Source organism: Meleagris gallopavo, chromosome 3, assembly GCF_000146605.3.
Source record: "Meleagris gallopavo isolate NT-WF06-2002-E0010 breed Aviagen turkey brand Nicholas breeding stock chromosome 3, Turkey_5.1, whole genome shotgun sequence".
Classification (NCBI taxonomy): Eukaryota; Metazoa; Chordata; class Aves; order Galliformes; family Phasianidae; genus Meleagris; species Meleagris gallopavo.
This window is the reverse complement of record NC_015013.2, coordinates 31,763,239-31,778,560: the sequence shown is the minus strand read 5'-3', so window position 1 is coordinate 31,778,560 and position 15,322 is coordinate 31,763,239. Positions and strand designations below refer to the sequence as shown.

At 38.3% G+C, this 15,322-nt stretch overlaps 2 protein-coding genes across 2 annotated transcripts in view; both read left to right on the top strand.

Annotated features, from left to right (window-relative positions):
* Nucleotides 1-3,433: 3,433 nt before the first annotated feature.
* Nucleotides 3,434-14,663, top strand: SDHA (succinate dehydrogenase complex flavoprotein subunit A; the record flags this gene model as incomplete). The annotated part of the gene is made up of 14 exons (XM_010708606.3): nucleotides 3,434-3,562; nucleotides 3,787-3,948; nucleotides 4,450-4,593; nucleotides 4,724-4,888; nucleotides 6,023-6,171; nucleotides 7,320-7,444; nucleotides 8,665-8,833; nucleotides 9,337-9,532; nucleotides 10,246-10,417; nucleotides 11,759-11,877; nucleotides 12,238-12,349; nucleotides 13,398-13,528; nucleotides 13,850-13,963; nucleotides 14,314-14,663. Coding segments are annotated over 14 exons (1,974 nt in total), but the record flags the coding sequence as incomplete, so codon positions are not given.
* Nucleotides 14,560-15,322, top strand: part of FH (fumarate hydratase) — a 21,015-nt gene continuing 20,252 nt past the window's right edge. The window contains exon 1 of the mRNA XM_031552710.1: nucleotides 14,560-14,643. Within this exon, the coding sequence (XP_031408570.1) occupies nucleotides 14,560-14,643 (84 nt within the window). The remainder of the gene's footprint in view (nucleotides 14,644-15,322) is intronic.

Below are 15,322 nucleotides of genomic sequence, written 5' to 3'. Positions count from 1 at the left end.
AGCCCCGCGGCGGGCTCTTCCCGGGCTATGGACTCTGTCTGCAGTTCTTTATTTTGGAGCGAGGCCCTGGGCGCTCGGGGGCTGCTCGGCGCGGCCCCGTTGCTGCTCCTGGCCGGGAGCCTGTGGGCGCGGCTGCGGTTGAAGGGCGTGCTGCGAAGGTCCGTTCCCTGCAGCGAGCTGGCGGATCTAAGCGCTTTTTGCCCTGGCCTCTGGGTAGAAACCGTGCTGCACACTGCTATGAGGTCTTCGTGGAAAGCTGGACAGCGTCCATGTTACTGGAGCTTGGCTGTGTAGGGAGTGTTTCTCAAACATCTGACAGCTTTACTTCAGCTAATCTGTAGAGGGTCATCAGTGAAGGCTGAGAATAGAACGGTTGGAAGGGACCTATGAAGATCACGCAGTCCAACAGCTTGTTTTTTATCGTGAGAAGTGGGAGCTTTCTGTTGGTTCTTGTTTGTGTGGAGCTTGTGATGATAAAAGAGGTACAGGGAAAGAAAGCTCACAGCACACCTGTAGTTGATCCCGTCTTGTAAGGTGGCAAGTCGGCCTCTTCTCTCAGGTAGCAACAATCAGATGAGAGATAATGGCCTCAAATTGTACCGGGAGAGGTTCAAGTTGGGTGTTAAAAGTCTCTTCTCAGAGTGGTGAGGCAGTGTCACAGGCTGCCCAGGGGAGTGGTGGAGTCACTGTCCTTGGAGATACTCAGAAAATATGTGGGTGTAGCACTAAGGGACATGGTTAGTGGGCATGGTGGGGATGGGTTGACAATCAGACTAGATGAGCTGAGTGGTCTGTCTAACCTTGATGGCTCTATAAAACATGTGCAGGAGAGAGGCTCCTAATTGGAGAAAGAGGCTTAAAGAGTGTATTTACGTTCTGAATGCCAGTGAAATAGCTCCGATCGGACCTTTGATTTTTTTTTTTTTTTTTAAGGCTCACATTGTACCTGGTAGCATAAACAACTCAGGGTTAGTATGATCAATATGTTCTTTAAATTTGATACTTCTTTTTTTTTTTGGTAGAGTTCTGTTCTTCACTTTGAGAAAAGCTTAATAGCAGCATCTGTGTAGATTTAACAAAAAAGTGCGTGTGAATAGCAATAGCAGTTCTGAAAGCTTCTGTTTTAACAGAAGCTAAAATGTGAGAAGGAGTCTGCTAGAGTTGTGTGGTTTTTCTGTTTGCTTTTTTTCATGTGTTTCCAGATGGAAAAAGATATCCCCAAAGTTAACAGCCCCAGGACTGTGGAAGTGTGGTATAGCCACTTCAGAAAAAATATTTTTTGAAAAAGAAATTATTTCTAAGGCATGGCTGAAAGTCTTCAGAAATGACTCCCATTTCTGAGGGAGAAAATACAGGTCAATATCTTTTTATGCTTTAGGGCATAACCACTGTTTATAGCTATTTTTTTTTCTTCCCTGTCACTTACGCTTTCTTTAAGCCACAGTAAGTATGTGCAAATCTATTTCTTGTGTGCTATCTTTACATACAGCAAAGATCTTTTTTTGAATTGCTTTGTACAACAAACAGACTTGTAGAATTAAGGTATGAAAAGACCTCTAAAATCATCTTGTCCAACCATCCACCTATCACCAATATTGCCCACTAAATAACATTCCTTAATACCACATCTGTGTGTTTCTTGAACACCTCAGGGGATAGTTACTCAACCAGCTCCCAGGGCAGCCCATTCCAATGCCTATTTGTTTTTTTGGAGTATTCTTCACCTAAAAGAAATCAATTATTGCAGTAATTGGAGCTGTGCTGTTGTCAGAACAACATTTTGGAGACGAGCAATAATGATAGGATATACTAGAGAATGCATGGCTGCCACATTTAAAGCATGCAGCCCATCATGGCAATTACTTCTGCTCATCTTACTTTGGTTGATCTTAGGCCTTTAAGTACTTTCTGTATGGTGAGGGCATCCAGTTTTAACTTGGTGTGACATTGGTGGGTGAACTGTTCTGCAGATAAATAACTTCTGCTACTTCAGTTTCATTTGGTTGCCAGTCAATCGCTTAATCTGTTTCTGTATGTGCAGTGTTAACGAAGATGACTTAATATGGAAAGTAAGGCGGATATGGAATTGTCCCAGAGTGTGGGAACAGAGCAAGGTGGAAGCAGAAGAGTCATTTCTTTAAGAAATGTTAATAGAATTAATTAGTAATAGCTGTTAATACTAATCTTGTTTAATTAGATAAGAACCTAATTCCCTTGGCTATTAGAAACAAAAACAAAAAAAACCAACAACAAAACAGAAGTGTGTCAGCAAGTTTGATGACACATCAGATTCACCGTTACGCAAGATCGTTTGAAGGAACAGTAAAAGAGTTGATAAAGCTGGGTTAACTAAAGGGTAATGTACTTTAAAGTGGTCATTGGGAAGTGATGGAGAAGGAGGACCTGCTTCTTAGGGTTTGCAACTGCTGGGTGATTAGACCATGGCTGTAACAGTTGCTAGGAAAAGCAAATTCAGTCTAAAAATGCTCCAGGGTGATGCCTCAAGTAGAGAAGTGCTAATACTGCATTACCAATCACTGTTATGACTTTGTTGCTGTTCTAATTAAACATACCTGCTCAGTTAGATACATTTTTTTAACAGTGTAGAGTAGGAATAGTAGATGCCAATAAACTGATGATCTATACTGTGAGCACTATAAACTCTGATTCCTTTAACTTACTAAAGCAAAGGTGGATACTGGGTGGGTTGAGGTATTAGGTTTGGTTGTTGTTTTTGTTTTGTTTTGTTGGTTTTGAATGTGGTAGGGAAGAGGGAATAACATTACAGAAAGGGGTACGTGCCCCTGTGCTTCATTCAGATATGAGCAAATTGTTCTAAATCAGTCACTGATTGTAGAGATTGAAAACAAGAAGAACAGACTTGGCTTTTGAAGCAACGATAATCAGGAACAGCCTTCCCCACCACTGTTTTTTTTAAACACATTACTTTTAAGCACTGAAATAATTCAAATTTGACCTAAGAAAGTATTTTACAGTAATTCGTGTGGCTGTCATAAAGCTGTCTTCATCCTTGCTTACATAAGAGAAAATTGGAATAATATACCATGTTGACTGCAAACATACTTTTATCACTGCAGCCATAGGTAGGTCTGAGAGACTGGTTAGTGATCTGATAGTCTGTTACATCCTTTTATTTGCAGGTTGGACTTTCATCTGGTCAAAACTTTGAATGCTTTCATAACTGAGTGTAAGAGAGCCCAAACTTCACTGCATTTATTTCTGAAATACATTGATGCAGTGCACAGTGCCTGATCTTGTGGGTGGCAAGGGCCATGGGCTTGGACCTGTGTGGGCTTTAAGGTCCCTCCAAACCCAAACTATTCAATGATGGTTCTATGATTCTTGAATCAGTGATGAGTAAATGGTTACTGTAACATAGAATAGTTGAGTGTGCTGAAATTCTTCCTTATGAAAAGATTTGTTTCATAATAGTTGTCTTGATTTCTTCCTACAGTGGCCAGCGGCATGCCAGACTTTTGCACGCAACTTTCACTTTACAGTCGATGGAAAGAGAAGTGCTTCTGCCAAAGTTTCTGATTCGGTATGTTCATACTTTTCTCTATCTCAAGTAACAGATTAGTTAACACCTAATGTATCAGAGTCACAGAAGAAAACAGCTCACTGTGTTGAACCGCTTGTGTTAGTGGAGTGTTGTGCTCAAGTACATAGTGAGCTTGAGTTGCTAAAATACATTGCATATGTATGAGTAACTTCAAATTAGCTTGAAATACTTGTGATAACAAACACGTTGTTATTTTTTTCCAGATTTCTACACAGTATCCAGTTGTGGACCATGAGTTTGATGCAGTTGTTGTGGGTGCAGGAGGAGCAGGCCTGCGGGCTGCATTTGGTTTGTCTGAAGCTGGTTTTAATACAGCGTGTGTTACAAAGCTGTTTCCCACGAGGTCTCATACTGTTGCTGCGCAGGTGAGAAATGAGGTGGAACATATGCTTAGAGATATCTACTGTAAGAAAGGTGATCTGGATATGCACAGGAGCATCGCATATCTGTGTGGCCTCTGTGAATATTATATATCTCTCCAAAATAATTTCAACTAAATTTATACATGTAGCTTCTATTCAGTTCTCTTTTTTGTTGCCTCCCGTGTAGCTTTGCAGCTCTGTTTAGTGCAACAAAACAAACAAAATAAATGTGGCTCTGGACTGCCTGCTCTAGTGGTTGGCAACCCTACCCATGGCAGGGGGGTTGAAACTGAATGATCTTTGAGGTCCTTTTCAGCCCAGGCCATTCTATGATAAAGAGCCATTGTGAAAATGATAAATTGCATGCATTTTTTTCACAGCCTCTGTAAATCTGTACTTGTATGTAGAGGCATAAATGATATGAAATTCTAACAGAAACCAGGGAAATCTAATAAAGCTGTACTTCACAGATTTAATTCCAGGAAAATGTATTTTTACTTTCAGGGAGGGATCAATGCAGCTTTGGGGAACATGGAGGATGACAACTGGAGGTGGCATTTCTATGATACAGTGAAAGGATCTGACTGGCTGGGTGACCAGGATGCCATACACTACATGACTGAGCAAGCCCCAGCTGCAGTGATAGAGGTGAGCTTTGCTGGCATTGATGATAACTATTTACAACGGACTAGCACTCAGAGTAGTCTTCTCACTAGAAACACAGTGAAGTAACTTGCTGCTTATTATGCACAACTGATTCTTGTATTTGATTTAACAGCTGGAAAACTATGGGATGCCATTCAGTAGAACAGAAGAAGGAAAAATCTATCAGCGTGCATTTGGTGGACAGAGTCTTCAGTTTGGAAAAGGAGGACAGGCTCACAGATGCTGTTGTGTTGCAGACAGGACAGGACACTCACTCTTGCATACTCTGTATGGCAGGGTAAGGAGCTGTGAAGTAAAACTTGTTGTTTGTTTTTTGTAAGTTTTGGTGGTATTTTAATTCCTTTTTTTGAATGGTATTTTCTGGTGTTGGATATACACAAAAAAACTTGCATGCCTATCAGTGAGGAATCTGGGAAAATTTCCTTTCTTTGCGAGGCACTATGGAAGTGTATAGGCATATGATGCTTGCTTTTTTTGTCAGGAGTACACAGAAATTAGAACATATTGAAAGATTGTATTTGTAATGGATGTCTGTTGTGAAGACAGTGGGTGTTAAGTAGCTGTTAGTTTTGTGATCTGAAATAGTTCTTCATTGTTACTGCTTCTGTATCTGTTCACTAGATCCAGACAGAATTTATCTGAGTCTTCCTCAAAGTCTCTTTTCCTCTAAAAAAGGTGATGCAGTGGCATTGGGAAACTGATAAAAGATACCAGGCAGCATTTTTTTCCATTATAAAACGGAGCAGGGAGAAATGAAGCATAAATGCATAAGGGGCAACATGGTCTTCTAGAGTTTTCTCTATGAAAATAAATTACTATTGTAGTCGATTTTACAAACTGCAACTGTGAAATAAAATCATTCTTCTTAACTGGTACTAAAGTACTTGAAACCTGAAGTTCATACCTAGTAACTAATTATTATTTACTTAGTGGTTAGCTAATTTCTGTCCTTCAGGTTACATATGCTGCTGCAGTAAAAATGCTTAGCAGTTCTGATCCTTGAGGGCATGAAAGAATGTCTCTAGCTTGGTGATGCCTGCTGGCTGTTTATGGCTTCTGGAGGTGTATTCTGCTTTTCCGAGAGACCTCGTAATACGTGCTTGTACAAGCAACAAGCACTGCAGCTGACTGAAGTGCTGCCAAACACTGAAATTTATCCTGCTGACTAGCTATGAATTCTCAGAATTGAGTGGTTTGGTAACTATATGCATTTGAGCTAAATTAGACTTGTTAGTAGATTTTTATGAAGATTTCTAGAGGAAACTGGCTTCTCTGACAGTTGGTGGAAAGTTGTCCTTACCATTGTGATACAGTCTGTTTGCAGTTCGACAGTTTTGAGAAGAGGCTACTTAAGTATGTGGGGTTGTTGTTGTTAAAATTCCTTTTTAAATTCTTTTTTATTTTCCTCCAGTCTCTAAGATATGATACCAGCTACTTTGTTGAATATTTTGCCTTGGACCTGCTGATGGAAAATGGAGAATGTCGGGGTGTTATTGCTCTTTGCATAGAAGATGGCACTATACATCGTTTTAGAGCAAAGAACACTGTCATTGCCACTGGGTAATGCAAAATTTATGGTAATCTTGAGAGTGCTGCTATTTAGAGGGCTGCGTGTTTTGTACGTGTGTCTGACTCCACAGTATGGAGATGACATACTGCCTTGAGGGGGGAAAAAAAAGCAGTTATGTTTTTCCCCTTCAATCAAAAGCAGCATTAGTGTGAACTCCATCACTTCTTAGGGGAAAAAAGCATCTATTACATTTGTACTGAGATATAAATTTAGTAAGAGGTCTAACTGTAAAGTCTAGAATAATGACATAAAAGTGAAATGTTTAAGAGCATTATGTATGGTCCAAATGATCTTAAATTTCTAAAAAATGTGCTTTAGAAAGCAGACATTGTGATGTTACAAAAGTATGTATATCTCTATGAGACTCTGAGTTTCCAGTAGTAAACAGCTTTTTCAAGGTTCTTGAGAATCTGTTATATTAAGATGACAAAACTATGGGATGAAACTGTCAGAAGATAAGTGTAACTTTACATCACTGGTTGCAGAAATTTGGGTGTTTGTACTGGAGCACTATTTGGTTTGGAGTTCTGCTGCTTATTGTTTCTTATCTGTTTCAGTATGATAGATGTGTTTATAAATACTTTGCATAGAAAAATGAGCTTGCTGGTTGAAATTTGACTTTATTAATAAATAACAGTGGCTTTAATACTGAAGTAATTTGAGCTACCTAAAATAAGTAGTTTAATATTTCTTGTGAGATTTTATCCTGAAACTAGGGAGTATTGGCAGTGCTCAGAAACACTGGAAGCTAATATCTTTGCTGCATGCATGAGAATTTACTGTTATTGAATTTTAGAGAAGCAACTTTTCAGATCTAAGCACGTCAAATCAGGTGCATGTGTATACACATGTAAGTCATTTTGCTAAAACTACTAGTAATAGTTTTACTTGAGAAAAATTAGTTTCCATTTACTTTGTCATTAGCCATTTTTCAGATGAGGCTGACTATAACAGGACTGCATCAGTTTTTTTTTTTTTAGTTGAACTTAGGAAAAGCTAGGTATTTTGGTATTACTGTTAGGTAATTATCCCTTAGGTATTTTGCTTATTGCTCTTTTCTAGTTCTATCACTTTGCTGACTTGAGCAGTATGATGGGGTATTTTTTTGGTAATTTTGTTAACTCTTTGTGTTCTGCAGGGGGTATGGCCGTACTTACTTCAGCTGTACATCTGCTCATACTAGTACAGGTGATGGCACTGCTATGGTTACACGAGCTGGCCTTCCTTGCCAGGACTTGGAGTTTGTACAGTTCCACCCTACAGGTATGGAATATAATTACAGACTATAAAGTAATACAGGTAACTTTTTTAGTATAATGAATTTTTTTTTTGTGGTTTTAAAATGAGCTTGAATCAGTTTGCATTTTTCTGCTGCGCTTCATTACTTTGTTAATTGCTCATAGGGGAATGTTCAGACTTGTCTGCAGCTGTTGTAGAAAGTAAATCTGAGAGTAAAACTATTCCCATATGAGAGGTCACAGCTGATGTAATACCAGTCTTAAATACAAAGGGTGCTGCTTTTTCAAGTTGAAACTCCTTTACCTATGAAATGTGTGCTGCTTCCTGTGCTCAAAATAAGAAGTTTAATAATAAATAAAGGAACATGGGATAGATTTGTATACCTAAGGAGTTTCACATAAGAATATGCTGTGAAAATGGGGTAGTTGAAGTAAAGATGTATATTTCTGACCGGGGTTTCATAGCACAGTATCAGTGTCTAAACTGGAGGCAGCAGTGGTCACAGACTAAGAAATAAAGATCTATTATTTTTCGCTTGTTGCTAAATAAATGCTAAGTTTTAACTTCTGGCAAATGATTTTTTTTTTGTATTTTTACTTCTACAATGTTATTAATTAACCCTGTCAAGGATTATGTCAGTGTTCATTTGATGCAACTGAGGCTTTTGTAGTCAGAGAAGCTTTATTATTTGTAATTCCATAGCTTTTCATATAATTATCAGGTGCATGGGATGTCAGCATTTTTATTTTTCTATGATGACCAGTGCTGAAAACTCTTTTATTTCTGATAAGTAAGGTCTTAGTAAGCTTTTACATTTGACACAGTTTGAAGTCTTCTTGTGCTGTCTTAGCACAGGAGAAGAGGCAAGAAAGATGAGCAAGCAGAACTTGAGATGATCAATTTTGGTTTACTTTGAAATCTTGAACCAAGTAATTTATGAAGATCTACAAAATCTCTGTAAAATTCTCCTTACATATTGACAGGTGCAGATCTCTTCTGGTTGTAATGTTTTAGATACCACAAGTCTTCCAAACGAACTTGCTCACTTTCCAGTAAGAATGCTTGATAGAAATAACACTACTTGTTTCTAAGTGGCCACAGGTGACAGTTATTAGCAGGTATACTAAGGTAGAAAAAAGTCTAGCCACGTGACTTGTTTGCATTACCTTGCTCCTGCAATCTTGCTTGTCTTGGTTAGGAAATTCTCAAGTCTTTTATTCGATGGCTATTTTCTTTCTTTGCAGGTATCTATGGGGCTGGTTGCCTCATAACTGAAGGATGTCGTGGAGAGGGAGGTATTCTAATTAACAGTCAAGGTGAAAGGTTTATGGAGAGATATGCACCTGTTGCTAAAGATCTGGCTTCCAGGGATGTTGTGTCTCGCTCTATGACCATAGAGATACGAGAAGGAAGGTTAGTTAAATATTCTAATAAAGCTTCAGAATGAATGTTTCATCATAGTAGGTTATATTGCAGTGCAGTAGTTTATTTGTTAAATACCTGAATACTGCATTTGGCACAAAAAATTTTACTTATTCCTTCTTAATGCGCCCTAGGAGGGGGAAAGGGGGAACATAAGATGTTACGGATTTTGTGATCTAATTCTTTATGTCTAGGGACAGTTGTTTAATTATCATAAACTTTTACATCTATCTGTGAAGATGCAGTTGTTTAAAGTCTTAAATGCTGTGAATTGTTGTGAGAAGAAAGCTGGATGATGAAAAATACACTTCTGCCAAAGTGAATGGCTTTAAAATATGCTAGATATTCTTTTTTTTGTCAGAGATAAATTTTAAAATCTTTTTTTTTTTTTGCAAAGGCTATTCTAATCACAAGTGAAACAAGTTAGCTTAGAAAAATTACTAGCTTTTGCAGAATTTCTGTTGTGTTCCAATGCTGAAACTTTTATTTTATAGGGGTTGTGGCCCTGAAAAAGATCATGTGTATTTGCAGTTGCACCATTTACCACCCCAGCAGCTGGCAACTCGTCTCCCAGGGATTTCAGAAACAGCTATGATATTTGCAGGAGTTGATGTCACTAAAGAGCCTATTCCCGTTCTGCCTACTGTGCATTATAATATGGGAGGTATTCCTACTAATTACAAGGGACAGGTAAGTAATACAGATCATTTTTAGTGGATGAATTTTCATCTGCTGTTAGGAAATGACTATCCAAATGTAAATGTAAGAGTGCTGAATAACATTAATAATAATGTTAGAGCATTTAAAACACACAATAAAGTTTGATTTTGTAAATCATGTTCCAGTTCATCTGGAGATGAAGATCTGGGAAACCTGTAAAATGAAGTTAACAGTTACTGTCGTATCTGTCAAGAATTCTGACTATCAACTTGAGAATAAGATACAGTTGAGGGATCGAACTAGGACTCTGTTACAATTAATTTAATGCATATTAATTCTCTTTACCTCCTGTAATCACAGATTCCTTCAACTTAGATTATTTAGATATCAACTTGATAGTGTCAGCTGATTCATTTATTTTTTTCTAGTACGTTGCATCCTACTTTCTAAATACAGATTTTTTCCCTTGGTAATGCGTACAGGTCAGATTTGTATCCTCCCCTTTTCTAACATTCTGCAGAATTGTGAAGTAGTATATGGTTATGTTAAGTACTGTTGAATAAATTATAGATTTTAGTGCTATCTGTATTTACATAGTGTTATTAAACTAAGATGTTAATAGATTTGGAGAAAACTTTAGATGGTGTTTCATCGTTACTTGCACATGGTGCTTGAAAAATGAGGAGGCTTGCATTCTTAAGCTGTTTGAGAAATGAGTGTTAATTGGCTGTCTGCAATGGTAGGTGATCACTCATGTGAATGGAGAGGATAAGGTGGTACCTGGCTTATACGCTTGTGGGGAAGCAGCATCTGCATCTGTCCATGGTGCTAATCGACTTGGAGCAAACTCCCTTTTGGATCTGGTGGTCTTTGGTCGTGCTTGTGCCCTTACTATTGCAGAGACCTGCAAGCCTGGTAAGTGTTAGTATTTGTCTTACTATTACGGAGGTGTTAATGATTTGCTACTTGCTTTACGAGTTGCTACTTACTTCAAATTCAGAAGACAAGACCTACACTATCATTTGTTAGAAAATGGAAGAATTGGTATTTATACTACTTATATGCAGATTCTTAAGTGTGCTGCTGCTTGTCATTAAGGCTTGCTTTGTAAGCTTATCCACTTAAAACTGGTACTCAGTGCTACTGGCAAAAAGAGTTGAAATTTTGCACAGTTCAGTAAAATATGATGTTGAACATGAAGATTTGACTTCTCTACATTCTGCACTGCATATTCTGCGTAAGCGTCCTTTGCTTTTACACTTCTTTCATTTGGTGGGATTTGCTGCCACCTTGTTGATATATGAGGTTGGACTACACATGCAAGTGATAGGAAAAAAATAGTAAAAATTGTAATATGCTCTTCCTCTGTATATGCGTTATCATTGATGTATGTTACTTTTTAAATAATTTGGTTCAGCAGTAGCTACTAAACTTCAGGTTAAAAACAAAACAAAGCAAAACCAAAAAAACAATGAAACATTCTAAGAGGCAGTTACATTACAAGAGTGGCTAGTAGTTTTTACCTGTTTTCTCATAGTTTAACAGTGCAGAGTGAGACTAATAAAAATAAACAGCAGCAAACTTCTACCTTCCTCCCCTTGCCCCAGCCTGTGTGGAGTGGTCTGTGATATAATCCCCTTGGATCTAGCAGTATTTATTGGTTCTGGGTTGTACAAACATTTTATTTGGATTAGTCCTGTGGCTTCTCTGAGTTTGAAGTTGTGGGAAACTTCTTACTAGTCTGAATGCAGAATTGCACAGATGAAATGTGTTAGTCAGGTATTGCTTGTGTTTAGTTTAATGATGTTTGTCAACCAGCAACAGATAGTTTCTAGTGTTGGAGAGAAGAACTCTCATATAGCTGCCAAGCTTATTGGCTGAATCCTGGTCATAAACAGGGACCAAGAGAAGATGGGAGGTCTGAGGATGAGGAGACAAGGCAAGAATAGGAGGAAAATAATGAGCTACATCCAGTGAAAGTTATTGCACAGTTCAGAATTTGTACAAAGTGCAGTTTTTAAGGAGTTAGCAGCAGAACTTAGCCTGACCTAAAATTTCCGTACCAAATATCACAGGAAAATAAAATATTCCACTGGGAACTCTGTTTCTTGAAGTGCTATGAATACCATAGGTTTGGGAAAATTGCAGTCAACTTATGTCTCAAAGAAAACAGATCTGAGTTAGTCATTACGACTCCATGAATCTGAATCTGCCAGAAACATTCACCTACTGAACTCGCTGAAATTTTCTTAACAGGAGAACCAGTTCCCTCCATTAAACCAAATGCTGGTGAAGAATCAGTTGCTAATCTTGACAAATTAAGATTTGCTGATGGAACCATAAGAACTTCAGAAGTGCGACTTAACATGCAGAAGGTAAGCTTCGTTACGTGAAAGGCAGAAAAAAAATTCCAAGCAGAAGAGATGGAATGGTCACATTGCTGAGTGACCACTTTTTTTTAAATTTGCCTTGCAGAAATAAAAAGGAGTATGGGAAGATGTATGTGTACAATAAAGCTGTATCTCTGTTTCCTTAGCTGTTTCTTTCCTTTGTGAATATTCTGTTATCCCACTGATAATAGAGAGGGTTTTCCTCTGTTTGAGGTAAACAGGAAAATGTTTTCTTCAGGAAGTCAGAAAAGCTCTGTATCAAGCTCTGCTAGAATTAAATTATGTGGAATATTATGCACGTACAGCATATGAAATTGATCTTTTTTTTTTTTTACTGTCTTGCAGACAATGCAAAGCCATGCCGCTGTATTTCGTACTGGCTCTATACTACAAGAAGGCTGTGAAATACTTAGCCAAATTTATCGTGATCTGGCTCATCTAAAGACATTTGACAGAGGTAATTTGATAGCAAAGAATTACTGAAAAAGATGTCTTTGTTTTCCTTCCATAGACCTTCTGTTTTCTTTTGTTCAAAATTGACTCGACTTGATTATTTTGCATCTTTAGATCTCTACTTGCTAAGCATGGAAGTCAGCAAAGTAATTGATCTTATTAGGCACTCTCTAATTACGTAGTACTGCAAAGAACGTGATGTGAATTTGTTCAAATACTAAGGGGAACTTCATAAATATGTTTTGAAAAGACCAGTGACTTGCAGAAAGGTGGCAAGACACTTTATTTTTAGATTGAATGCTCAATTTTATTTCTTCATCTGAGCAGATAGCTCTCACACAGATACTGTCATGTCTTTTAGTGTATCTAAAGACTTGATGAATTAAGTGCAACTGGTGGTGTATGTTTTCTCTGCTCAAGCTGCGTGTTTCTTTCCAGCTGCTATGTCCTTCTTTAGACGTGTATTCAAACACTGAAATTATAACAATCTCTCCTGGACAACTCTCATCAAGCATCAAGAAAAGAAGTGTTGTGATATAACATAGGAAATAAAATGAAGTATATTCATGTAAAGAACTTGGGGTGTGCATTGGAGATATTTAAGAGGAATCTTGTATATCTAGCTAGCTGGCTTCTTTTTTCAGTCTGAGGGGGAGCCCCTGGGTTTGTCTGGGTCTTTTAGACAACCACTTTAAAAAAAAAAAAAAAAAAAAGCCATCTGGCCTCATCCTGTCAACTGAAATGAGATGTGGGAACTGAATTGTAAATTGTACATAAAGCAGGTGACAATTGGTATTATAACTTGGTCTCAGAAGTGCACACGCACTCAGTAGTGCACCTGGACACTTTTTTGTAATAGTTCTAGATTTTTTTCTAAGGTTGTAGGCATCAGTGTAGAGCCTTCCTTGGAAATACTGAGTAATTCAGTATTGGAGTACTGTGATTGCATTCTGTAGAGCATGGACTGGTTTGTGCGTATCAGCACTAGATCAGAAGTAAATTAAGAAAACTTCTTTGTAGAACACCTTCCACAGTGTTTCAAATTTTACTAGGTATTGTGTGGAACACTGATTTGGTGGAGACCCTCGAACTGCAAAACCTGATGCTTTGTGCCCTGCAGACCATTTATGGTGCTGAGGCTCGCAAAGAGTCCCGAGGTGCTCATGCCAGAGAGGACTATAAGGTATGTATTTTACGTGACCTGGATGTAGGATTGAATTTGCTGTCCTTAATGTTCCAATGCATGCATTGGAATGATTAGGGAGATCTGGAACAGTAATAATAGGGTTGTGAATGTGCGAACAGGGTTGAAGGCAGAATAATTCTGTGTAAGGAACATGATTTTAATACTGAAGCTTAGCAAGGACTTTAAATTTTGGCACGGGTAGTATTAAAACAAAGCTTGCTGGCTGTTAGGAGGTGTATTACAGTTGCAACCAATAATGTGATTCTAAAGTCATTTGCAGATGCCAATTTCTTGTCTATTTTAACATTTTCTCCTTAGCTACGGATAGATGAGTTTGACTATTCTAAGCCACTCCAAGGCCAACAGAAGAGGCCATTTGAAGAGCATTGGAGGAAGCACACCCTTTCATATGTGGATGTCAAGTCGGGGAAGGTATGCTGAGTCTGGTTGAGAGTTTCCCTGTCAGCAGGAAGCAGTCCTGCTGGTCAGCTGTTGATAGCATTTTTTTTAAATATATAATCTTCCTATACCATTTCAGATCAGACTTTTGGTTTTAATAGATTCAGTTGGTTGGTAAATTGGTAGAACTTAAATATTTATTGAGGGTTACCATGTGTTTGTTTTCCATGGAATTAAATGAATAATGGGGAAATGGTTTAACATAAGTCATAGTTGCCCATGTTATTTGATCATTCCTGTTAACTAGCCTGTCTTTGTTAGATATGAGATTCCTTTACCTTGATTTTTTTTTTTTTCCCCCCCCCCGTTCTTTTTTATTTTAGGTTACCTTGAAATACAGACCTGTAATTGACAGAACTTTGAATGAAGAAGACTGTTCAACTGTTCCGCCTGCTATTCGCTCCTATTAGTAACTTAGATTCAACTTGCAGTCCTCTGCCAGAGAGGATTGGTGTACATATGCATAGCAGAAGCAAATCAAAATACTGCTCTTAACTATCAGTGAATGGAAAAATGTTGCTTCAAGGTTTTGCTAACTTATGTTCTGTTCTTTGGCTTACTCCGTAACTATGAAAGTGGAACGCAGAACAGCTTGTGTTGTTTCACTCATCTTCCACAACTCAAAGGGAAAACACAAAATGTGTCTAAATAAAGTAATCAGAAGTTGTCCCAGTATTTGTATTTATTCTGAATACGCTGGTATGTATGTAATCATACATGCAAAATAAAGACAGTTATTTTAAAAACAAGAAATGTATTTTGAGTTTTAGACAAGACTGTCTAAAATTGCTGACTTCAACTAATGGGAAAATAATATGGTGCTGAAGTAATTAATGTTAGAAATAAACCAAAAAGTTTTAAACTTGTAGAAATTGTCATATTTCTGCTTTGCAGAAGGAAGCAAGATACCCAGCTGGAAGTGTAAGTAGAAATTAATAGTAGTATTCACTATTTTAAGTTGGCTTTGTAAGAAAGATTGGGCCAGGCCCCTGGTGGAGTCATTGTCCCTGGAAGGATGGGCAGAGATGGAACTGAGAGGGATATAGTTGAAGGACGTGGGTCGATTGTTGAACTAGATGGTCTTGGAAATCTTTTTCAATCTTTGTGATTCTGTGGTCTCTGGAAATTACAAAACTTTTGTGGCTTGGTCCTCTCTTTTCTCTCAGAGGAGCCGCTGCCTCCACCGAAGCGTGGAGCGCTGCTGCACTTGTTGCGTAGCTGGCGGCTAGGCGCCTGGTGCTACCTTTAAACTGGAAGGAAGCACCGTTTTCCGGCCGCAGCTCCTCAGCCTGTCGCCTCCCGCAGCATCCTATTGGCCGTCAGCAGCCTGCG